Raw genomic sequence first — 22,985 nt, forward strand, 5'->3', positions numbered from 1 at the left:
TAGTGAAACCCAGAGAATCCACCCTGAATGAGCTTTCCTTTTGCCTAAACCAGTGCTGCTAGACTGGTTCACAGCTCTGTTCAACTGAGTTAACCTGGTTTTGTTTCTTAAAAAAAAAAAAAAAAAAAGGAGTGAGCCTCATATACTTTAGTCACTTTTCCATAATTGCCTCTCTTTGTCAACCTAATGTAAAAGCAAGTAGGTTTTGCCATTTCTTTGGGACTTCATTCTTTATGAGGGCTTCCATGTCCTGTAAAATTTGTATTAAGTAAATGTGTATACTTTTCTCCTGTTTAAAAAAAAGAAAAAATGAGTGAGAAATCATGCGAGGATTCTAAGGAACCTCCTTTGTGGAATACATGGATCTGGGAAACTACATTCATTCATTTATTCATTTCATCTTCAATGTCCCAGGCTCTGTGCTGGGCATACAAGATATAAAGAGAAGTCCTGTCCCTCAAGAAAGGGAAACTACATTGCAATGCTGTGTGATAAGTGCTTTGTGGGAATGAGGACAGGGGAGGGGACATTGGGTGGAGTTTTGAAGAAGAGATAGGAATCAGATGAAGTGAGGCAGGCATTCCAGGCAGAAGAAAATAGCAGAAGGCATGGCATCTTGGGAGGACAGTGAGACTTTGACTGGAATGCTGCAAACCTGGGGAGGAGGCATGGGAGTGGAAGGCTGAGGGCATGGCTTCCTGTGATTTGTGCGCCTTCCTGGGGGGTCGACATGAGCCTGTAGGCGTGGGGAAGCAAGTTAGAGCAGTGACTCCCATCTGTGCCATTATCTCCAAAGGAACACCCTGAACAAGCTTCAGGTGAGGAAGTATTGTGTAAAAGAAAATTCAGTGACACTCCAAGATGGTAAGGCAGACTTTATTCCAGACCATCATGGTAGGTAGAGGTACCACTGCAATGGGATTTTGCAGTGGAGGAAAGAGAGTGGGTTCAACTCCAAATGAATACAACATGAGCCACTGGGAGTTGATAGCCAAGAAACTGAGCAGTGAGATCAGTGGATGGAAAGTTACTGTGAGGAAACGTCAGAGGTAAGCGGGATTCTGGCTAAACTGACCTCTAACAGGATTCTTGCCGAAGACAGGCCAGGTTAATCAGATATCACCTGGGGGGTGGTGGAGAATGAGGAACCTGATTAGATATGGAGAGTGGTCAGATTTTGAGGTTTGGGGGTTCTGGTTAAACTGATTTAGCAGGGTTCTTGCTAAAACTAGATTTTACAGTGAAGTCCACAGTTAGGCCTAGGAGAAGGTTCTGGAGCCTGACTAAAGTGTGGTCAAGCAAAGAATCTTTGTCAGTATCAATCACAGAGGAACAGGAGAGTCTACTGGTTAAGAGCCAGACTGCCTGGGTTTGCATCCTGGCTCTGCCATTTACTAGCTGTGAAACCTTGAACAAGTTACTTAACGCGTCCTCAACTGTAAAGTAGGGATAATGATAATACTGTGTCAGAGCGCCCTGAAAGAGCTATATAATTTTTTAACTTACTCTTTCTTGTCTGATACTATCAGAGGTTTCTAGACAGTCCCAACATTGGCATCAGAAGCTACAGGGCCAATATTAGAATCAAGCCCACACAGGTGAGTTCACACAATGCGCTCATTCTGGAAATGAAAATAATAGGAAAAGGCTTGCTCTGCCAGCAATGTTGAGTTCCTCAGCATACAAGCAGCCTCTACCCAGATGCCTGAGCTACCAGCTTTGTAAGGTAAGGAGAAGCAAGGAGAGAGCTCGGTAATAATTAGCTTGCGGTAGAAAGCCAAAAAAGTCTCACTGAACTGTTAGCTATCCTGATGTCAAAGCACGGACTTTGAAGAGAGCGGCTGGGCTCCTTAGATCCTCTGAGGTGTGTTTAATGCTTATTGAACAAGAAGCCTCCTATAAAAGCTCATTGAATCTTCTGAAAAATTGGCCCAACTACAAACACCACTGTCCTCTATGGTATTAAAAAAAAAAAAAAAAGTTAAAACAGCACCTGGGTTGCTGAAGAACCAGGAGACCAGCCCATTGCTTCTTGACAGATGTTTTTGAACATCAAATGTGGACCTGCTGACAAAGGCTGCAAGTGAGAGCCTTTAGTTCATTTGCTGGGGACCATTTTATTTTTTTAACTTCACAGAATAGTCTGGGAGGTGATAAAACCTATTTCAAGGCAGTTCTTTGTATTAATGTCTCTAAGGAAAATAGACGTCAGGTGAAGCGTGCACAGAAATATATTTTGCATGCTCCCCTCTGCCTTTTCTCTTTCCCGATTTTAACATCCCAGGAGTATTAATCCAGGCTGCCCTGAATCAACAAAGTGAGAGCATAGCCAGCCTTGTTTTATCTGGGGAATGAACTTATTTCTTTATCCTCATAGCAACGCAATGAAAGTAAGTAGGACCTTACCTCTCTATCTTTAGAGATGAGGAAACAGGAGATTGAAGAGAGATTCAGCCAATTTTCCAAGATTACACAGATCATAAGGGCAGCACCTAGGACTGACGCAGAGTCTCGAGCTCCATTCTGGAACCTTCTGCTGCCTGGGGACCAGAGCCTGGGAAGAGGTGCCTGGGGGCAGGCAGCCATACATAGATTTTCTATTTTACCTTAAGTGCCACGAGAGGCTTATACCTGCATGTGAAATGGTCTGATTTATGTTTTAAAAAGATCTCTTTAGTGGCCATGTGATGAAGGAACACAGAAGGATTATGGTAGGAGTGAGGGAACGAACAAGTTAACACTTGTGTAGTGCCTTCCATGTGCTCAGTGACACACTTCATATTGATCATTTCATTCAATAATAACAGAGGCTATTGACCGAGTAAAATTTAAGTTCTAGGCGTGCTATAGCCCTGTATGGTACTGTTTCTGACCCTCACAACAGCTGTACAAGATGGGGTTGTTCACTTTGCTCCTCACAATTACACTTTACGAGGTAGAGGCATTTAAAACCTCCATTTTAGGGACTTCCCTGGTGGTGCAGTGGTTAAGAATCTGCCTGTCAATGCAGGGGACACGGGTTCGAGCCCTGGTCCGGGAAGATCCCACATGCCGTGGAGCAACTAAGCCCGTGCGCCGCAACTACTGAGCCTGCGCTCTAGAGCCCACGAGCCACAACTACTGAGCCTGAGTGCCACAACTACTGAAGCCCACGCACCTAGAGCCTGTGCTCCGCAACAAGAGAAACCACCGCAATGAGAAGCCTGCACACTGCAAAGAAGAGTAGCCCCCGCTCGCCTCAACTAGAGAAAGCCCGTGTGCAGCAACGAGGACCCAACACAACCAAAAATAAATAAAGTAAATAAATATATTTTTAAAAAAACCCCTCCATTTTATAGATGGAGCCTTGGGAGAAGGCTGGGATTTGATCCCAGGGGGTCCCACCGAAGCCCATACTTGTTTCTCCATGTGCCAGTGGTCCGTCTGCTGGTGATGGAGAGACAGGAGTCCGCTGGATAAGAGGATGCCCCAGTGCAACGAGTTTCTTGAATGATGTGTCCATTCACAATTGTGAAGCACCATCAGATGCCAGACCCAAAAAACTTCCAGTAACAGTTAATTCTGACACCTTAGTGGCAAGGTGGGGAGAGAGCATCACAAAATTTTGTTCTCAGGTGGGTGGTAGCTCAATCAGAGAGCTCTCAGAGGAGTCTTTTGCCCTCAGTTGTTTATTTTTAAAACATACTATTGTTTAGCCCACGGCAACTTCTTCCTTTGCAGTGTTTTCTTAAAAAAATTCTAGTAGATTGTTACTGCTTTGGTCAGGAGCCAGCACCCCAGCTCATCCAAGCCTCCTCCGGAGGTGAAAAAACAAGTGTGGTTTCTTAAAGAGCTAGCAGGTGCCCCTAAATTCCAAGGACTACCTCTGTTTCTAGGCCACAGCTCAGCCTCAAAACTGTCCCTGTTTTTAAAGGACAATCCTGGACTCACTGGTAACTGGACTTGTTAAAAGAAATTCAGTGATACTTGTTAAAGATGGTAAGACAGACTTTACCTAGGACCATAAAGACAAGTGTAGGGACCACTACAATGAGATTTTGCAGTGGAGGAGAGAGATTGGGCTCAACTCTGAATAGCGCATGGACAAATGGGAATTTATAGCCAAGGAGCAATGGGGGTGGGGGGCACTGGATGGACAATTATTAAGAGAAAACATCAGGGGTAAGGGGGGTTCTGGCTAAACTGACCCAATAAGATTGATGTTGAAGACAGGCCAGAGTAATCAGACATCATCTGGGAGATGGTAGAGGATTAAGAGACCTGATCAGATATCTAGGATGATCAGATATCAAGGGTAGGGGGTTCTGGCTAAACTGACTTAGCAGGGTTCTTGCTAAAACTGTATTTTGCAAGGAAGTACACAGATGGGCCTAAGAAAAGGTTCAGAAGCCTGACTAAAGTGTGGCCAAGCAAAGAATCTTTGTCAGAATCCGGCACATCTTGATGCTGCCTGCTGCGAGTTGCTTCTGGTCACCTCAGCCTGGTGACACCTCTGGCTCCTCTGAAAGCCCATGGGACCAGTTCTCTGCACCAGCGCTTTACAGAGCATCCAGTTTTTAAAGTGGGCGGGAAAGATCCAGGTTTTTAAATTTCCAATCTGCATGGATCAATAATCTTTGTAAACTATAATAGAAATGAATTACTAGGAAGAAGATATAAAAAAGACACACAAAACACTTGCCCGATTTTTTATTACATTCAACAGACATAAAATTCTGTTCAATTGCTATAAACACTTGCAAACACTTACCTTTGATTTCTGTGCAGATCCTGTCGCACTTGCTTTGCAGTGTATTAGTGCACAGTCCCTCTCATTTATTTGTCAGTTGCTAAAGGGCAGGTGTTAGTTTCCAGAAGAATTGAGTTTTGGGAGTGGACTGTAAGGAGAGGCGGTCCTCTAGGCTTCACCAGGCATGAGGCATGGCCTGAAAGCCAGGAATCTAGGAGGCTCTTTGGAGTAAAACCCCAGGATAAAGCATGGTGACGTTTCACCTGTTTGGGACTAAGGTGGGCCTGCTGTCTGACCTCCTCTGCAGTAAGTGAAGGGGGCCATATTCTTTTTTTTTTTTAATTTTGAAAGAGTTTTAAATTTTTAAAATTATTTTTAATTGTGGTAAAGTACACATAACATAAAATTTACCTTTTTTTTTTTTTGGCCATGCCCTGTGGCATATGGCATCTTAGTTCCTCGACCAGGGATCGAACCTGCGCCCCCTGCTTTGGAAGCGCGGAGTCTTAACCACTGGACCGCTAGCGAACTCCTAAAATTTACCATCTTAACCATTTTTTAGTGTACAATTCAGTGGCATTAAGTACATTCCCATTGTTGCATAACCATCACCACCACTCATCTCCAGAACTCTTCTCATCTTGCAAACTGAAACTCTGTACTCATAAATAGCTCCCCATTCTCCTTTGTCAAGGGAGCCGTATTCTCAACCACTATGTCATACTAGCTCCATGCATGTGCTACAAAATCTAGTCCAGTGCTGCCCGGTAGACCTTCCTGTGATGATGGAATTGTTCTCTATTTGTGCTGTCCATTGCAGTAGCCACCAGCTACATGTGACAAGTGAGCACTTGAAAAGCGCTGTCTTCAGCGTCCAAGGTCTGGATTAAGTTACCATTTGCAGGACAACATCCATTGAGCTAGACCACACATTCTCAACAGGAGCAATATGGCCTCGAGGCAGCAAAAGCTGGTTCTTGGGGTGGAGGGGGGACTTACTCTTCTCATGTGAAGAGCACTTATATACATTTAGTACATGAACAGATGAACAGTTTGTGCTATTAAAATTTCATGGGATGGCAATGAGGAAAAAATATCTAAAAGACTGGGGGAGGGGCGAGTGGGGTGGAGCACCCAATAATGAAAAAAAAAAAAGAGAAACACTAAGATGCTAAATATGTTCTCACATGGAGGTCTGTTATGGGTGAAAAGTATTTTTGTCGGCCGCTCTGGGAACCATACCAAACTGCCCTGTATGAGTGGTTTTTAAGATTACCTGCCAAGTTCCTAATCTCTGACACAGGAGTGGATCTTTGAAATGGGCTCACTTTGTAAGGAGAGGAATACCAATAAGAAGTGCAGTGTTTTCTGTCACATGGAATGCATCGAGTACAAAATTCATAAATCATCTTATTTAATACACGGAGGATCCAGAAAAGAATAAGCCTCCGGCCTTAGAGCACTATGGTCAGCATGGTGATGGAAAAGCATACCAAGAGATGTGGCTGATCTGGTTTATCATCATCCTCTCCCCCGCCCCTGTGCTATCAAGGTACAGGTTGCACTGAATTTTTTTTTTAAATACTTTTATTTATTTATTTATTTTTGGCTGCATTGGGTCTTCGTTGCTGCGTGCGGGCTTTCTCTAGTTGCAGCGAGCGGGGGCTACTCTTCGTTGTGGTGCGCGGGCTTCTCATTGCAATGACTTCTCTTGTTGCAGAGCACAGGCTCTAGGCATGCAGGCTCCAGTAGTTGTGGCACACAGGCTCAGTAGTTGTGGCTTGCAGGCTGTAGAGCGCAGGCTCAGTAGTTATGGCGCACAGGCTTAGTTGCTCCGCAGCACATGGGGGTCTTTCCGGACCAGGGCTCGAGCCTGTGTCCCCTGCATTGGCAGGTGGATTCTTAACCACTGTGCCACCAGGGAAGCCCTGCACTGAATTTTGTAATATATTTAAGCTTGAGTTTATTCATTCAACATTGTTGAGCACCCACTAAATGCTGGACACTTTGGTAAGGTCTAGAGATTATGCTGATGTCCAGTATGGTAGCCATTAGCCACATGTGGCTACATATATTGAGATTAAAATTAAGCAGAATTTAAAATCAGTTCCTCAGTCACACTAGCCACATTGCAAGTGCTCACAAGCCATGTGTAGCTGGGGCTACTGCACAAACCAAGAACATTTCTATCATCACATGAAGTTCTACGGGCCAGTGCTGGTCTAGAATTTTGTAGCACGTGGATAGACCCAGTACGACATAGTGGTTAAGATCTGGCCCTCGGGGTCAAACCCGGGTTGGGATCCAGCTCCACCACTCACCAGCTGTAGGACCTTGGCATGTCACTTAGCCTTTCTGAGCCACGGTCTTCTCTGTAAAATGGGAGTAATAAGACCTACCTCATGGGGTTATATAGTAAGCATAAAAGGAGATGATGCACTTAACATGCAGTCATTGCTCAATACACAGTGTCTATTATCATATTCATTTTTATTATAATTATCATTATTACTGGCAGGTGGGGTGTTTAGACCACCTATCCAGACATTTTATATTCATGTTAAGTTCAGTAATGCTCCTATTATAAAGGTTTTCAAATATTAGCCTGTTTCCCTGCATATGTTCCCTCCCTTTATGGCAGTCACCCACCCCTCATCCTCAACATTCTGTTAAAAATTGTCGAGAACCTGGATTTGAGTGCGAACGCTGCCCCCAATCAGTGGTGGCTAGAAAGTTAGAGTGGTAACTCTAGAGAGGTGGAGAAGTGTGACTGTTGATTTGAATACACTTCTGATATATCCAAGAGAACTGTAGGACCTAGGTAGATTTGAGAAATGGGGAACAAAGCTCTTCCTGAAAGTAACTACAAGAGAGTTGCTGTACTCCAGCAGAGAGGAGCTGGCTGACTGCTTTGGGGGCTGTATTTGTTTAAAATGTTTCCACCAAGAATCTCCTTATTATGAAGCCTTTTATTGCCAGCTGGGACCTGGAATAAAAGCAGGGGCACCAGCCCATGACAAAATCATTAAGACAAATTAAGACATATTCATATATGCTGGAAACAATTACCCACATAGAGTTAATTTGTTTCACTGCTGGAAGAAAATCCTGAGCGGGCATGAAAAACATACCTGAGAACAGTTCTGCAGCCACCCTGTGAACCTGTCACTTGTCAGTGCCTTAGGGACTGGGAGATGCTTAAATTGGATGTCTAACAAAGGACAATATATCTGAAAATACATCTTCTGTTAGATCAGGGATACAGGTGTTTGTACAGGTTACTTGGAGTTCTGTTAAGTTGGTGATTTTCTTTTTTTTAACCTACCATTATTGTTATGAATAATTATTATAATTGTTTATCAAAATAATGTATGGAGCTCAAAAATGGAATAGGAACATTTTATAATCAAATAATACACTTAGCAAGCTTATATATTTGCATTATTGTTTGCTCTTTTTTAAGAGACCAAAGCTAAATATGAGATAGTTCATTGGTTTCTGAGTTGTAGCCTTCAGTGTCTCTTAATTTTTTTTGTTGTTATTGTTTCTTGCAGAATTATTGTTTTTAATTGTCTTAACGTTAGGAAAAGAAAGTCTGCTCAGCATACCACATTCTTTTTCCCAAAGAAAGAGAATAGGATCTATCATCCAGGTTATTCTAGTATGTGACTGCTGCAGTATACCCATCATATGGTAATTGCACAATCTTGCTCCGGAGGTTGGTGAATGAGCCCTTAAAAACATCCTGGGGTGACTGCTAGAGGCCAGAGCCCCTTCTCTCAAAATATTAACTTCATAAGGAGCAATCAACAGCCAGAGGAATGGCGTGTTTAGAGTGAGAGATGACTTTTTCTGTCATCATCATCATGATAGCTTCCTTACAGATTTTTCCTGTACGTCAACTATGTACGATTATATTTGAGGAGCATAATCCCCTAGTCACTTAAAAAAAATGGATAGGCTTTTTATAGCATGAGGAGTGAATATAAAAGCTACTTGTGCTTGCTGATAGCCTGCAGGTTTACGACCTTTTCCTCGGGGTTGCCTCATGACAACCTCTTCATTTTTCCTGCTACCCTGTGCTTCAGGTTTTGCAAACAGTTATAGAACAACTCATGTGTGTTGAAGACTCAAAAATCACTTTCTATGGTGATTGTTTGATTCAAAATGTGATTCTCATTTTGGAAATCGGACAGGGTAGTCTGAAACCTTCAAATGACAGTTTGCTGAAAGATGACTTGGTCGCTTCTGAACCTGCCTCGTGTCCCACGTAGAAGTAGTCCAGTTAGAGAGATGCATCATTTGATTCCATTTGTATGAGCATCTTTGATGGAACGCAGAGGTTTCTAGCAAGGAGGGATGTGTGCCTTCCACCTCTACAGCTATCCTTGGCATTCTACACAACCATTTCAAGTCAGGTAACATTCAGTCATTTTACTGGCAGCCAAAGACCATCTGAAACTAGATCTAACAATGTGGTCCTAAGTCTCTTTGATTACCTGTGCCCTCGGAAATTTTTATTTATATCCCAACTCCAACTGGGATTTTAAGGAGTCTCACAATCAAAGCCATACAGAATAAGGTTGTAAACATAAAAGCAATTTAAAAATCATGAAAAGAAGGAAATTTGCTAGCCAGGATGGATAATGAAATTACTGTGATTTATTATTGAATTTGGCCCTGAGATTGTCTAAAGATCCATCATTAAGTAGATGATTAAATACCTGTGGTACAGCCACATGACAGAAGATTATGTAGCCTTTAAAATTATCTGCGGGGTGAATTTGTAACAATAAGAAAAGATGCTTATAATACAGTATTTAGAAGAGAGAGGATTAAAAACTATAAAATTATCTCAGCCATGTTTACAAAAAATTGAGAAAAAAATATGGGGATAAAATTCACCAGAATATTGACTACAGCTGATGACATGAAGTGATTTTTGTTTTCATCTTTATGTTTTTTTATTTTCTTCAGATAATTACAATAAACATATATATTACTTTTATAATCACATGTAAAAGTTTTTTAGTTGACTCTGAGATTCCTGACAAAAAAGGCAGAAAGGGAAACAATCATGAGTTACATGGTTTTTATTATGTGATGAAAGAACTTTCTCAGTTCTTCAAGGTAAACTTTTCCTTGATACTGAATCCCAAAAGAATGTTGAGTGATATAATGTGCAAATCTTGATAAAGTTCTTAGAGCGGATGCAAAAGGGGGGACTCCTTTTACTGTCTCATGACCACCCCCAAGAGGAGCCAAAGACACAGCACTCACTATGGGCTAAAGTAGTGGGGATTAGCCAGAGGGGAACTTGCCTCCCACTAGGCTTCCATCTCTTAATTCTGTGTTTGGAATATTGAAGTGGTTCTTTTGCCCATTGCATTTATTCAAACAAAATGTGTGAGATAGGCCTAGCAGATGCAGACACAGCTCTCAGCTCTTTTTTTCACACCTTGAGGATTGAATCACCACCAGTCCTGGAAATTTTTTTGAGTAATATAATTTGATTTCTCCCCCATTTCAGGTGTTGCTGCACTGGATTCCAACATATCTGGAAAAATTGGTCTACGTGCTGTTGTATATTATTTCTGTACCACTGTCATTGCTGTAATTTTAGGTAAAATTTATTTCTGAATCCTTATTTTTCTGTATAATTGTGACTTTCCATTTAAAAGTAGTTGGCTTTTAAAAATGCACACTTTTTTAAAATCAGAAATTACAGTTGTCAAACTACTATGAAAATTTTTGGCTTGAAGTCAGCACAGCACATTTTATATGAACAATATAATACTGACTGAATTTCAGCCGTGGTACTGCTTATTAGTGTCTCTAGTAAGAAACAGAAAGAGGGTGACAGTTCTGTGCTATATCTACCTTATTGGGTAGAAAGAAATGAAGCCAAGAGCAAATATAATCTTTAAACTTGATAATTAGTCTATAATAGTGGCTTTGAGTATAATTATAAAGTATTTCCAGAAAGACAGCATTTCATTACATTTCAAATTTCATGTAGTAGCCAGAGCTAACAGTCTTGCCAAGTATAAGTTCCACTTGAAAGAGGGAGAATGTTCTAATAAGGGAATATGGTTGCTCTTATACCTTTGGCACTCTTTTGTGAAAAAAGTATGTTCCATCCTTTGGGACCTAGCATAACATCCTAAGAAGGATGCCCAGAGTGGGAAGAGAGGAGAGGACTGTACTCAGATGTTGCAGCCAGTTTGACCCTTGCAGCTCTGCTTTAATGAACTGATAAAAGGTGATGAAGATGTGGTGACATTTTAGTGGTATTAGGCCAGGGGACTTAGGAGGGCCTGAACCCCGCCTTAAATCAAAGCTACATCTCCTCATGAGATTCCTGAGGGAGGCCAACGCAAAGAACAAAGCTGGGCTTATTTTCTGCAACCCTGAGACGGAAGAGTGGACCACACCCATTCATTGCCCCTCTATTGCCCAGTGACTCCTCCCATTAGCAAAACTGACCCATTCAGCATCCTTAAGTCCTAACCCCCTTGGACTAGCATTTCTCCTTGGGAAGAGTGATAAAGGGCATGGGGCCTTTTCTTCTTCACTCCCCTCCAGTCAAACAACCTGGTCTTTCCTAAAACCTCCCACCTCTGCTTGAACACCTCAAGAGGAACCCATTACCTCTAGAGGCCAAAATGGGGCTTTCAGATGCTCTCTGTTTAGACATTTCTTCTTTACAATGAGAAGAACTATCTCTCCTTGGAACTCCTGTCCTCATTCCACCCCCTAAGAGTCACACAGAACAACACTTCCTAACCCAAATCCTTTTGTAGGTTACACAACAGCTTTCCAGATATTTGAAGGCTTGTGATATGAAAGGAAAATAAGGCTTATTCTGTATGACCCTCAGAAAAATAACCAGCAACTGTGGGTAAAAGTTATAGAAAGATGTTGAGTGAATGCCCTGAGTTGGAAAATGAATTATTCTCACCCTAACCCCTGCCTAGGCTGATCTCATAAGCTAAAGAAAAGAAAAAAAGAGGATTCTCATCAGCAGGTGTTTCCAGAAGCAGTTCTGGAATACAGCCCCTTCATTTTTTAAAAACACACATGAAGAGTTCTTTCTGCTTCATTTAGATGGAAAAGTAATAAAGGCAGCTGCTGAGGTCCCCACTGAGGCTTGTCGTCTTGGCTGGACCTCAGGGTCCCCATCCCAGTATTGCCTGGTACCACCAGGCCTATTGCTTCTAAAATGGATCCACGAGGGGTGTCAGGTGCCCTGGGAGGCTCTTAATGCTCTGTGGGTGCTATCTTTGTTCATAGGTATCGTGCTGGTGGTGAGCATCAAGCCTGGTGTCACCCAGAAAGTGAATGAAATTGACAGGACAGGCAGCAGCCCTGAAGTCAGTTCAGTGGATGCCATGTTAGACCTGATCAGGTGAGTGTCTGGCCAGCAGGGTGGCTTCATAGGCATGTGACCTATGTGGTCGCACAGGGCCCCATACTTGGTTTAATGCTCTGCTGTTGCTGTCTTGAAATTTTTAATAATTTTTGAATCATTATACATGTTTATTTTGCCCTGGACCCTGCAAATTACACAGCCAGTCATGCTTACCAGGTCATGTTTCCAAGAGGGAATGGAAGGAACAGTGTTCTCTGTCAGGGTTTAGGATGGACAGAGATGCCTAAAGTATACTTGGTGCGTTAAGATGCCGGGCTGTGTTGGGTGGTCAGTTCTGAAGCATACTTGAAGAAATACATTTTTTAATTGTACAGGAGAAACCCTCTTATCTGAAGCAATCAGGGCTGGAGATTGGTCAGTTAATTTAAAAAAAAAAACACAGCATTTAAAGCAGAGAATCATAAATATGAATTACATATTTTGTTTACACTTAAAACTTAAATGCGTTTATTTGCCAATTTTTTCATGTCGGGCCAAGGTCTTTTCTTAGAGTGTGTCAGTTGATTTTTCATTTCCCTGTTGCCTAGGCTGCCTTTATAAACGCATCATCTACAATTTCCAGATTCAGTTTCCATGAAGTGGAGAAACAAAACCCTTAGAAATAGCAAAGAAAGCTGAGTGCCAAGTTCTTCCAGTTGTTTTTTATTTCAATTGTCTTCTCTTACCTAATGCAACCACAGAAGTTTTACTCACTTGCCTTGATTGAGTTTCCAGGCATTCCAGCTTAGTTTTTATAGAAACTGCTCCTTCCTTTTCACACTTATAATGCATTGATTTACATAATTTTTAATTCAGTAATAACAACGATATTTGCAACTGGCATAAAGAATTTGGGAACAAGTGCAGAGAACTCTCATTATCAATGAAAACAGAAATGTGGAAAATATTAAAGAAGTCTCTTAACTGTGCATGTCTACCTGCCAGTGTGAATTTCACCAAGGACAGCAAGCATGTCAGCTACTCAGTGAATCAGTTAAGCGTGACAGGTGGTTAGGAGAGCTTTCTATCTATCCCTGGTTGAAGCTCAGTAGGGAAAAATAAGTCTTAATACAAGGAAGTATTATGTAAAGGAGAGGCCAGAAGAGAAACCAGAGTACTAATTCTATCGCATAATCATTTCCATCAAAGTATCGGGTATGACCAAAAAAACCCCAAAAAACAAAACAAAACACTTTTGCCTTAATGTAATACTGCTTGTCCTGTCTCCAACAGGAATATGTTCCCTGAGAACCTTGTCCAAGCCTGTTTTCAGCAGGTAAGAATAATGACTTTTGCCCTCAAGTTGCTCCCCTCTTCTCCCTTACCAATTGAGCTTTTTTTCCTGCTATGACCCGAGAAATGGAATTAGCCCGTCAAAAATGACAGGAAATGCACCTGTGAATGGAGGAATATCAGGAGACCTATTTCGTAACCCTAGTATTTCCAGGCACAGTGACATGCCTGTTGTAGCTCCTCCGTTTTCCCTTAGGCTTTTTTTCTTTCCTCCAAAAGGGCTCAACTGGAGCAAGTCAGGAACCTGTCAAATAATGAGTGTTTTAAAATGTGGCTTCTAGTACCTATTTTTGGAGAACCACATTATATTTGTGAAGAAACTTAGACTATCTACAGATATAATGCAGTTAGAAAAGTAGCCCTCCACCTCTTCTTTCCTTTCCCTCCCAGGTTGGGAAATCAGTATCTGACCCACATGGGTGTTCCTGGCATTTGGTCTTTTCTTTCATCTTTACATGCCCATTGCTGGCACTCTACAGAGCAATATAACAAAGCCAAGATTTTTTTCCTTTAGGAAGTTTAACAATCTCTTCACTCCATTTCCTTTAAGGCTTTTTCTCTTGTTTATCTGTGCACTTTAAGACAGCTGAGTCTATCACAAGCTGCTGAATTCATTTACATAATTACAGGAACAGAGACCTCTGTGTAGACCAACAAAAATGGCAATTAAATTGCTCCCTGCCAACCTCCAAGAGGTACAGAACCACCTCTATTTAGGGAGTGCCTTTGCGATTCAGCCACAGTGGTCATTTGTAAGGTTCCTGGTGTTGGCAAAGCCTCGTAGGAGTGACATTTACGCCTGGCGTGATGATATACTAGCTCTTTCTTAAACATCTCTGCTGAAGTCCAGCAGAATCAAACAGGGCTGAAGAAATTCAATGGAAATCTCACTCACGTAATAGCCCTAAAGGGACTATTGACTTTGGAACAACCGTATAGTTCTTGATGTTTGTTAAAGTCATGGTGACTACATTTATCCAAGTGGTGAGGTTTTTTTTTTCCAGATTAAAAATAATAAATGAATAAATAAATAAACAGAAACAAAAATGATTCATAGGATTCCTATAGAGTCTGTCTGGTAAAGCAACTACAAATAAAACCCATGCTTTCTTTCACATTATTGTTCCATTAATTGGTCCCTTATTACAGAAGTGAGAGGGCATTTTGACACCATTGAATGGTGGCTATGGAGGTCAGGAGGTTGGATTTCTCAATCCCATTTTTGCTTCCAAAGCCTCATGGGAGGTACCGTCTAAAACTGAAGCCAACAGAGGCCTCGGAGGTGGAACCTTTCAGTGACACTTGTCTGGCCAAAGTAATACTCCTATGGTTTAGCCTCAGAAGCTTAAAAAAAATTCTTTTTTTGTTTGTTTCTTTGACCTTTTTTCCCCGCCAACGTGCAGTACAAAACCACACGTGAAGAAGTGAAACGTCCCGATGAGCCAGGGACAAACAGGACGGAGGCGTCTGTCACAGCCGTCATGACAACTGCTATTTCCAAGGTACCATTTCCATCCTGTTGTTTGCTCCCTTCCCTGGTAGGCAGGGGCCGAGCCATGAGTGAGCAGGAGATGGAAATAAGTAGATCCTCACCGTTCGCAGATTCCACGTTTGTGAATTCACCTACTCACGTTCACAGACACACAGAGAGTGGTGAAAATTTTAAGTTGCCCAATGCACACGTTCCCCGCTGAGGCTGAACAAGGCTACGCTCAGCCTTCTTGGTTCAGCTCTTACACGGTAAATAAGTGTCCTTTGTGCGGTGTGTTTATGCCACATTTTTCACATTTTTGTACTTTGTCTTGGTGATTTCGCTGTTTGAAATGTCCCCCAAGCATCATGCTGCAGTGCTGTCTAGTTAGTTTTCCCAAAGGCAGGCAGGCTGATGTGCCATATGAGAAAATACATGTTAGATAAGTTTCATTCAGGCATGAGTTAAAGTGTGTTGGCTGTGAGTTCAATGTTAACAACTAAATAATATATATTAAATAAGGTGTCTTTGAACTGAAACACAGAGAAAACAAGGTTTTATGTTGATTATTTCGCAAAAATGTTGTGACTGTTGATTCCCAGGAACCTAATCCTATATTTCCCCTAGGAACATTGATTCAATATTCACTAATTCAGTGTTCGCAGCCACTTTATAGAGTGTAACTTCTGAGAATAATGAGAAGCAACTGAACCACGCAGAGAAAAGAATGAGCCCTTTCACTTCTGTATCTCTGCCACTCAGAGTTGAGTTGGGCACCTCTGGGAACTATGTTAGATTTGCAAGACTGCTTAAACTGCAGGCCTACAGTTCCTTATCCGAAACTCTTTGCCCGTATTTGATACTGAGTCCAGAGCTTTTCACTTTAGAAGGTCCAGGTGGTATATGTACTATATGTTATACAACATCCTTAAGTGGAATTGACAATAACATTCTAGAATCAAGCACATCAATATTTCTGCAACTAACTTATGAATGTTCTACCAAGTGAGAAAAATAGGCTATATGTAGCCTTATCTCAGTTCGGGATAGGTTTTGCCACCAAGAGTTTGCCATAAATTTATCAATGAAATCAACAGGCTTTGAGAATTTTGGGGATTTCAGCATTGGAGATTAGATCGTGTGGGCCTAAAGTAGTATATTTGTAGTCCTGTAGATTGCTCCTGAATGTACTCTGCCTTCACACAGAAAGGAAAGATTTAAGGAAAAAAGAAATACTCAGTAGACTTAAGAGTTCAGGTTAAGTAGGCCACAGTTAGCTCCCTCTTTCTTCCTACAGAAAGCCCTCCATGACCTAGCTCCTCCCTGGTTTCCCAGCTTATTTCTCGGTGAGCCCAATCTATTCTATCCAGATCCACCTCCTCAATTAGTTTCTATTCCTGCTTTGTGATATGGTTCCATAAAGATTTTCTGAGCACCCTCCATGAGCCAAGCCCTGCTGGGCATTGGGATTACAGTAGAGAAAAGACAGATGTGACATATGCCCTCATGTGAAGAGTGATGAATATTAAAACAGGGAAGAATAGGGTACTCTGGGGCATTCAGCAGGGAGGTTTAAATTAGTTTGGGGTCCATAAAGGATGAGTAGGAATTATTCAAGCAGGGTACAGGGACCTGGTGCATGATGACTTTTGCCTTTCCTTACATTTTTCTGGACTGTGCTTTCATCTCCTGGCTGCCTACTGCTCAGGCCTATCTTTCCCTAACCTCACAGCCCTCATTCATGTCCCCAGTCTCCATATGATGCCTGTAACGCGTAGCTTGGCTGTGCAGCTAATTACACACCATCTTGCTATCATTGGCTCATGTTTCTCACAGTTAGTCTTGTCTCTCCAGCTGCATTTTAAGACCTTATGCTGTAGCCAATGCAGTTAGCACACTTAACTGCTCAATAAATATGTTTGATCATGTCAGATCATAAGTAAGAAATAATTGGTACCCCAGTGGCTCGTCCACATAATTCTTTGTAAACCTGGTTTGCACCACTCAGAATACGTTATCTCCCTGTGAAATCGCTCAGTAAATCTCATGCTGCACAACACAGATTGAGTTATCTCTTGGTATATCTCATGCTCTTCTTACCCAGCATAAAACAAAGACATGGTTCATAGTAGTCTATGTCTGGTTAATTTTTATATCTCTAAAATCCTATTGGTCATCCAGGATTAGAGGCAGAAAAGAATATTCCTGTGTTCATTATCAGGATAAAACAGATAGTAAAGTGTCCTAAAAATGTCCACACTGGTAAATATTTTGAGCTTCCTGCATTATTAATCTGTATCTTTTTTATGCAGACTCCAAATGTAACTAGTAGTTAAAATAACCCTGAAAAGTGCCTTGATTCTAAAGTTCTTATTAAAAATTTAAAACACCCCAGAATAAGAAATCTTCAAAAGAAATATTCAAATATGGATTTGTTGAAAGAAAGGAAAAAAGACACACTTTAAACTTCAGTGGCAGAGGGTGGGGGGCAGTAAAATTTGACCCATGCGTAGGTGTTTGTGTTTTTAATTATGTTTCCCAAAGTTGTAGAGCCAAAGTTCTTGCTAGATCCACTTGTTTGTTTGGCTATCATATCTTTCTGTTTCAGGGCCTATGCATTCTAACAAGATTGTAATCATGCATCAATGTATTTTCTTGGTTTTGATCCACAGAACAAAACAAAGGAATACAAAGTCATAGGCATGTATTCAGACGGCATAAATGTCCTGGGCTTGATTGTCTTTTGCCTCGTCTTTGGAATTGTCATTGGAAAAATGGGAGAAAGGGGACAGATTCTGGTGGATTTCTTCAATGCTCTGAGTGATGCAACCATGAAAATCGTTCAAATCATTATGTGGTGAGCACACACCGGTTAATGCCATCTTGCTTCCCCTGACCCTTCAAAACTAGCATGAAGAGATTTATGTTTCTCAGTTGACCTCACCTTAGAGAGGGTATCCAGACACTGGAGTATTAAATAATTCCATGTATTACTTAGTACTTAGGTCACTAACAAAAGCCTAGATATCAGCCATTGTCTTTTCTACCAAAGCCCTTGATCATCTTGCAACCAAGCAGCATTTATGTAAGAAATAACTCTTAAAGGAGTGATTTGAAAGAGTTTCCTGCACATCAGAACACAAAGTGCTTTCCTTAACCAGGCCCCAGGCAGAAGGGATATTCAGAATATTTACAGTTGGTACGACATGGGCCCTAACGCATCCAAATAAAAGCTGCCATTGGTGAGCATAGCAGTGGCACCACCTGAGTATCTGCCCTGTCCCTAGAGATGCCAAAAAGTCCACCTTTCCTAGGAGACCTCTGCCCCGCTTATCTCATAGCAAGTTGGTTCAAAGTATAGACATTGACAGTGACATTTCAGTCACTTAATCCTGCTAAACCTCAGCTTCATCACATGTAAAAAAGGATAATAACGTCTACCCCTAGAGCTGGGAGAAGTACATTAAGTGAAATGATGCATGTAAAATTCTTAACCCAACGCAAAGCACGTAATGACAGCTCCACAAACAGAACTATTACGACCACTTGCACGACTATTTCTACTGCTCTGTTGCTGATACCACTACCTGGGAAACAAGACAACCATGTCCAGAAAGAGCCTAGTGGCCATATTTGGAGGGTCAAGCTAAGGAGAGATCTGCAGATGTGACAGTAGGCAGGGTGTTTATGTATCAGAAGCAAGGCATGGGGTATGTACCTGTTTAACCACACCTTCTAACCAAGTGTACCCCTTACAGTAGCTTAGGTGGGTAGAAGTTAAGGTGCACAGGGGTGCTGAAACCTGGTGCCAGTGTGGTCCAGCAGGGCTGAAAGTGAGACCTTAGCTTCATTGTGTACTCCCAGCTGAGGGCAGATGCCAAGCCCAGGTGCATGCCCTGGCTTGTTTCTTCCCCAGCATTCCCACCCTGAGAAAATACTTGATGACAGAAGTGGGTCTTTCTTATGTTTGGTTTCTAGCTACATGCCGGTTGGTATTTTGTTCCTGATTGCCGGGAAGATCATAGAAGTTGAAGACTGGGAAATATTCCGCAAGCTGGGCCTTTACATGGCCACCGTCCTGAGTGGGTATGTCAGACTCAAGGGAAGAAACAGAAACCTCATTTGAGCCAATGGATTGCTGCTGAGAGCCTGGGTTTCAGTTGGTTAAAATTGGCTTCTCTCCCACGTGCAGGGAAAGATGGGGTTCAGAGATAAGAGAGCAGCGGGGAGGAGGGCTGCCCTTTAACGGCTGAACTGGAGGTGGATCACACTGTGCTAATTTCCAGATCTTGGCAGAACAGCCTGGACCATGCTTTGTCACTGCCTTTATTAGCTGTGTTAAAATCATTTCTTAAAACAAGAGAAAAACCCACTGGTGGCCTCTCTTGGCCCGCTCCTGGCCTTAACTTCTTCAAGGATGTAAACCAACCAAACCAGTAAGAACAGGCCCCACGTACCCCGAGTCTGAAAGAAATTAAGCAGGGCCTAAATTAAGTCAGACTGGAGCAAGTAGGAGTGGGATGGCTGGTTGGTTCCACTCCTGTTGGTGGGGCTGGTAAGCACTGTCACAGCCTGCATCATTGGAGAGGGTGCTAGGAGAATCTTCAGATTGGTAAGAATTGTGCAAAGCAGGAGGGCAGCAGGAGACAGGTCGTGTGCATATGTATTGTAGCCCACTTATTGGTTCTTGAGGGGAGATGTGGTGGGGTAGGTTATGAATGGTGTGCCCAGATATCTAGCCGGGGGCAGGATACGTCACATGTGCTAAGAAATATGGACCAAGGGAATGACTAAACATCATCAACTTGACTCCCATAGGTCCTTGCCCCCAAACACCCAACTGGAGCAATCAGCTCACCTATTGGAACTCAGATGCACTGGGGAGTTTCCACCGCATAGCATCTGGTTCTTAATCTGTGTGTACCAAAAGCATAGCCCTGCTGGTCAATGGAGAAGAAAGCCAGAATCAAATCCCAGGGCCCCAGTAGTAATGGAGGTGGGACCATCCACCTTACTGGAGGCCAGGGGCTGTGTCCAGGTCATGGTGTGGCTGAGGTTTATTATGCTGAGCTATTTCATAATGGGGTTCTGCTGGTTTCTGCTCTATCGACCTATCTAGGTTTCTAACAGAAAACTAAAAGTCAGTTTCTCATAGTTCTAAGCCACAGGCTCTCTGTCTATAAGATCCTCTTTCCTGACCTCCAGGATCTGTATTTTCCATGACCATTTCTTATTATTTCAGCTTCACATAACTGATCTGTAAACTCTAAGTTGCCACTTACATGGCATCTGCTAAATTAGTCTCATTTCTTAAGCCCCCTGGCAAGGAATAGTTTGGAAGGTAGGAATGACAAAGAAAAGAGGGTCAGTCCTGAAGTATGACTGTGGAAAAGCAGGGATTACTTCCTCCTTATTGCACCCTGATTCTCCTCTTAGGTGGTGGGTGCCGTCCAACCAGACAGTGGCATGGTCCAGGCTGAGTGCTGTGATAAGGGCTATAATACTATTGGCCACAGAGTCACCAAGGAGGGAAAGGTCAGCTTGACCTGGGAAGGTGAAGGAAGGCTTCCCGGAGGAGGGGCAAGTTTTGTTGAGTCTTAGAGGAGGAATAAGAATTCAATAGCAGAAGGAAGTGAAAGCACGTTAGGACGTATAGCAGGAAGCACAGGTACAGGGCTCAGCAGCATGACACAACTTGTTCTGTGAGCTCCAAAACATGGGCTCAGCTACTGGCTTAGCCACTAACTTTGACAAGATATTTGATTTGCTGAGTCTCTTCTTCCTCATATGTGCACTGGAGACATATATTCCTGTCCTCTTTTTCATATTCTCATTGGGTCATTATGAAAGTTGAATGATAATATCATGAGTAAAAATGCTGTTTGAAAAAAAGAAGTAGTATGAAGAGATGATATCATCTATGAACCTGTTTCTCTCTCCTGTTTACAGGCTTGCAATCCACTCCATTGTAATTCTCCCACTGATATATTTTATAGTTGTACGAAAGAACCCTTTCCGATTCGCCATGGGAATGGCCCAGGCTCTTCTGACAGCTGTCATGATCTCCTCCAGGTAAATAGAAGAGGGGTGTCTAGAAGAAGTCTGTGAGCCAAGCCTTAGCAACTCTCACCTCACCTGATGAAGCACTGGCTGCAGCTGGTGGGTTTTGTAGCTGCCTTTAATTTGAGAAATGACCTCCATAGTCTCTGCCCATGTCCTTAAACATATTCCCTTACCTCTTGGATATTTCCTGCCCTCTTGGCAGAGCCTGCAGCCCGGAAGGGGTTATAGTGTAGCGGGGGGCAGTGGCAAGCACAGCGCCTTCTGATTCCTGGACCTGCCAAAAGTGCCATCATGCTTTGAGATCTCGGTTTAGTTTTTGGAACAGAGGTGTCTCTTCAGGCAGGGATCGAGGACCAGCATTCCTAGACCATCAGTTCCTTTCTCTTTTATCACACAGTTCAGCAACACTGCCTGTCACTTTCCGCTGTGCTGAAGAGAAGAACCGGGTGGACAAGAGGATCACTAGATTTGTGTTACCTGTTGGTGCTACAATCAACATGGATGGGACTGCACTCTATGAAGCAGTGGCAGCTGTGTTTATTGCACAGTTGAATGACTTAGACTTGAGCATTGGGCAGATTGTCACTATCAGGTGGGGCATGAAGTCACACTCATTTTCATCTCTGTTACTGGAATTGCCTCAAGTGAAAATCATCTGTGAAGGGAGATCAAGGATGGTCCAGTGATAGGTTGATTTTCTTGGTCTACAAAGTCCCTTCCCAAGATTAAGCACAACTATATTACAAGTAGTGGGATCGTGGTACATAAAACTGCTTCAGGTCTGGATAGCCAAAGGCATCCCTGTGTTCTCAGTCCAGTGCACCCACTAGGTGCTAGGCACAGAGTAGGTACCAAGGACTCAAGGTGGAATAAGGACCAGTTCCTGCTTTCATGGGGTTCCTGGTAGAAAGGTAAGGTATGAAGATATCTAAGTAAGTGCTGAGTGGTATGGTAAAGGCTATAATAGAGGTTTGAGTTGAGGGGGCACAAAGGGAACTGAAGAAGAAAGGGTTGGCTCTACCTGGGAAGGCGAGGAAAGGCTTCCTGGAAGAAGGGAACGTTTAGCTAAGTCTTAGAAGAGGAATAAGAATTTAGTAGTAGAAGAAAGGAAGCTAAAAGCATTTTGGAAAAAGGAATAGCATTAACAGGGGTCTTGATGTAACTATGGCCTAGTTACAGAGTACAGATTATTTGGTATGGTTGGCATAAAGAGTACAATGTGAAGGCAGGGATCATATCGTGGAGGGCTTTGTGTGAGGAGCTCAGGTAAGGGTCTTAGACAGTCTTTCATATTATGGACAGATTTGCATTTTAGAGAGGTAACTGGTAATATGGTGGATGGCCCCAGTGGGGGCAGGAACCATAAGCTAGAAGACCGGTTAGAAGACTATTGCAAGTAAGGTATGAAAAGGCCTACATTAAGGTACTGACACGGGGGATGGAGAAGAGCTAATGAATTCAAGAGGCATTTACTGGATTCAGAGTGAGGGACAGAGGAAGGCTAGGATGACCCCCAGGATTGGTGGATGGTTCTGGATCGGTGGATGGTGCTTACCAGAACAGGGAATAGTATAAGAGAAACAAGTATAGGTGGGAAGGTAAAGAGATTACACTTTTTGACACATTGAATTTGAAATGCCTTTAAGACATGCAGGTGGAAATACGCAGTGAGAAATGTGGTCACAACTGCAGATACAGAAGTCAGAGTCATCAGCTTGATGGTGCTCATCAAGCATGTGGGTCGTGAGTCAGTTATGTATGTTTGACCATGGTTGGCTGTGACCTTGACCAAGTTACTCGAATTCTCTAAGCTTCTGTTTCTCACCTGTAAAATGAGGATAATAATAGTACCTACATTTTATGCAAATAGTGATAATTAAGTCAGATGATGCATATAAAATGCTTAGAACGGGTGCCTACATCCTGAGCACTCAGTAAATATTGGGAATGGATGACATTACGTAGGGAGAGTTTGTAGAGAAGAGAAAAAGACGAAGGACTGAGCCCTAGAAAAGCCT

The 22,985-nt window shown here is 42.5% G+C and overlaps 1 protein-coding gene across 1 annotated transcript in view; it reads left to right on the forward strand.

Annotated features, from left to right (window-relative positions):
* The window catches only part of SLC1A1 (solute carrier family 1 member 1), a 76,417-nt gene that overhangs the window by 44,684 nt on the left and 8,748 nt on the right, over window positions 1–22,985 (forward strand). Inside the window, exons 3-10 of the mRNA XM_068552793.1 lie at window positions 10,260–10,352; window positions 12,023–12,137; window positions 13,374–13,416; window positions 14,837–14,935; window positions 17,577–17,761; window positions 18,883–18,990; window positions 20,854–20,976; window positions 21,365–21,559. Coding sequence (XP_068408894.1) covers window positions 10,260–10,352; window positions 12,023–12,137; window positions 13,374–13,416; window positions 14,837–14,935; window positions 17,577–17,761; window positions 18,883–18,990; window positions 20,854–20,976; window positions 21,365–21,559 — 961 coding nt within the window. The remainder of the gene's footprint in view (window positions 1–10,259; window positions 10,353–12,022; window positions 12,138–13,373; window positions 13,417–14,836; window positions 14,936–17,576; window positions 17,762–18,882; window positions 18,991–20,853; window positions 20,977–21,364; window positions 21,560–22,985) is intronic.

The sequence above is a fragment of the Eschrichtius robustus genome, chromosome 10 (assembly GCF_028021215.1).
Source record: "Eschrichtius robustus isolate mEscRob2 chromosome 10, mEscRob2.pri, whole genome shotgun sequence".
NCBI classification, from domain to species: domain Eukaryota; kingdom Metazoa; phylum Chordata; class Mammalia; order Artiodactyla; family Eschrichtiidae; genus Eschrichtius; species Eschrichtius robustus.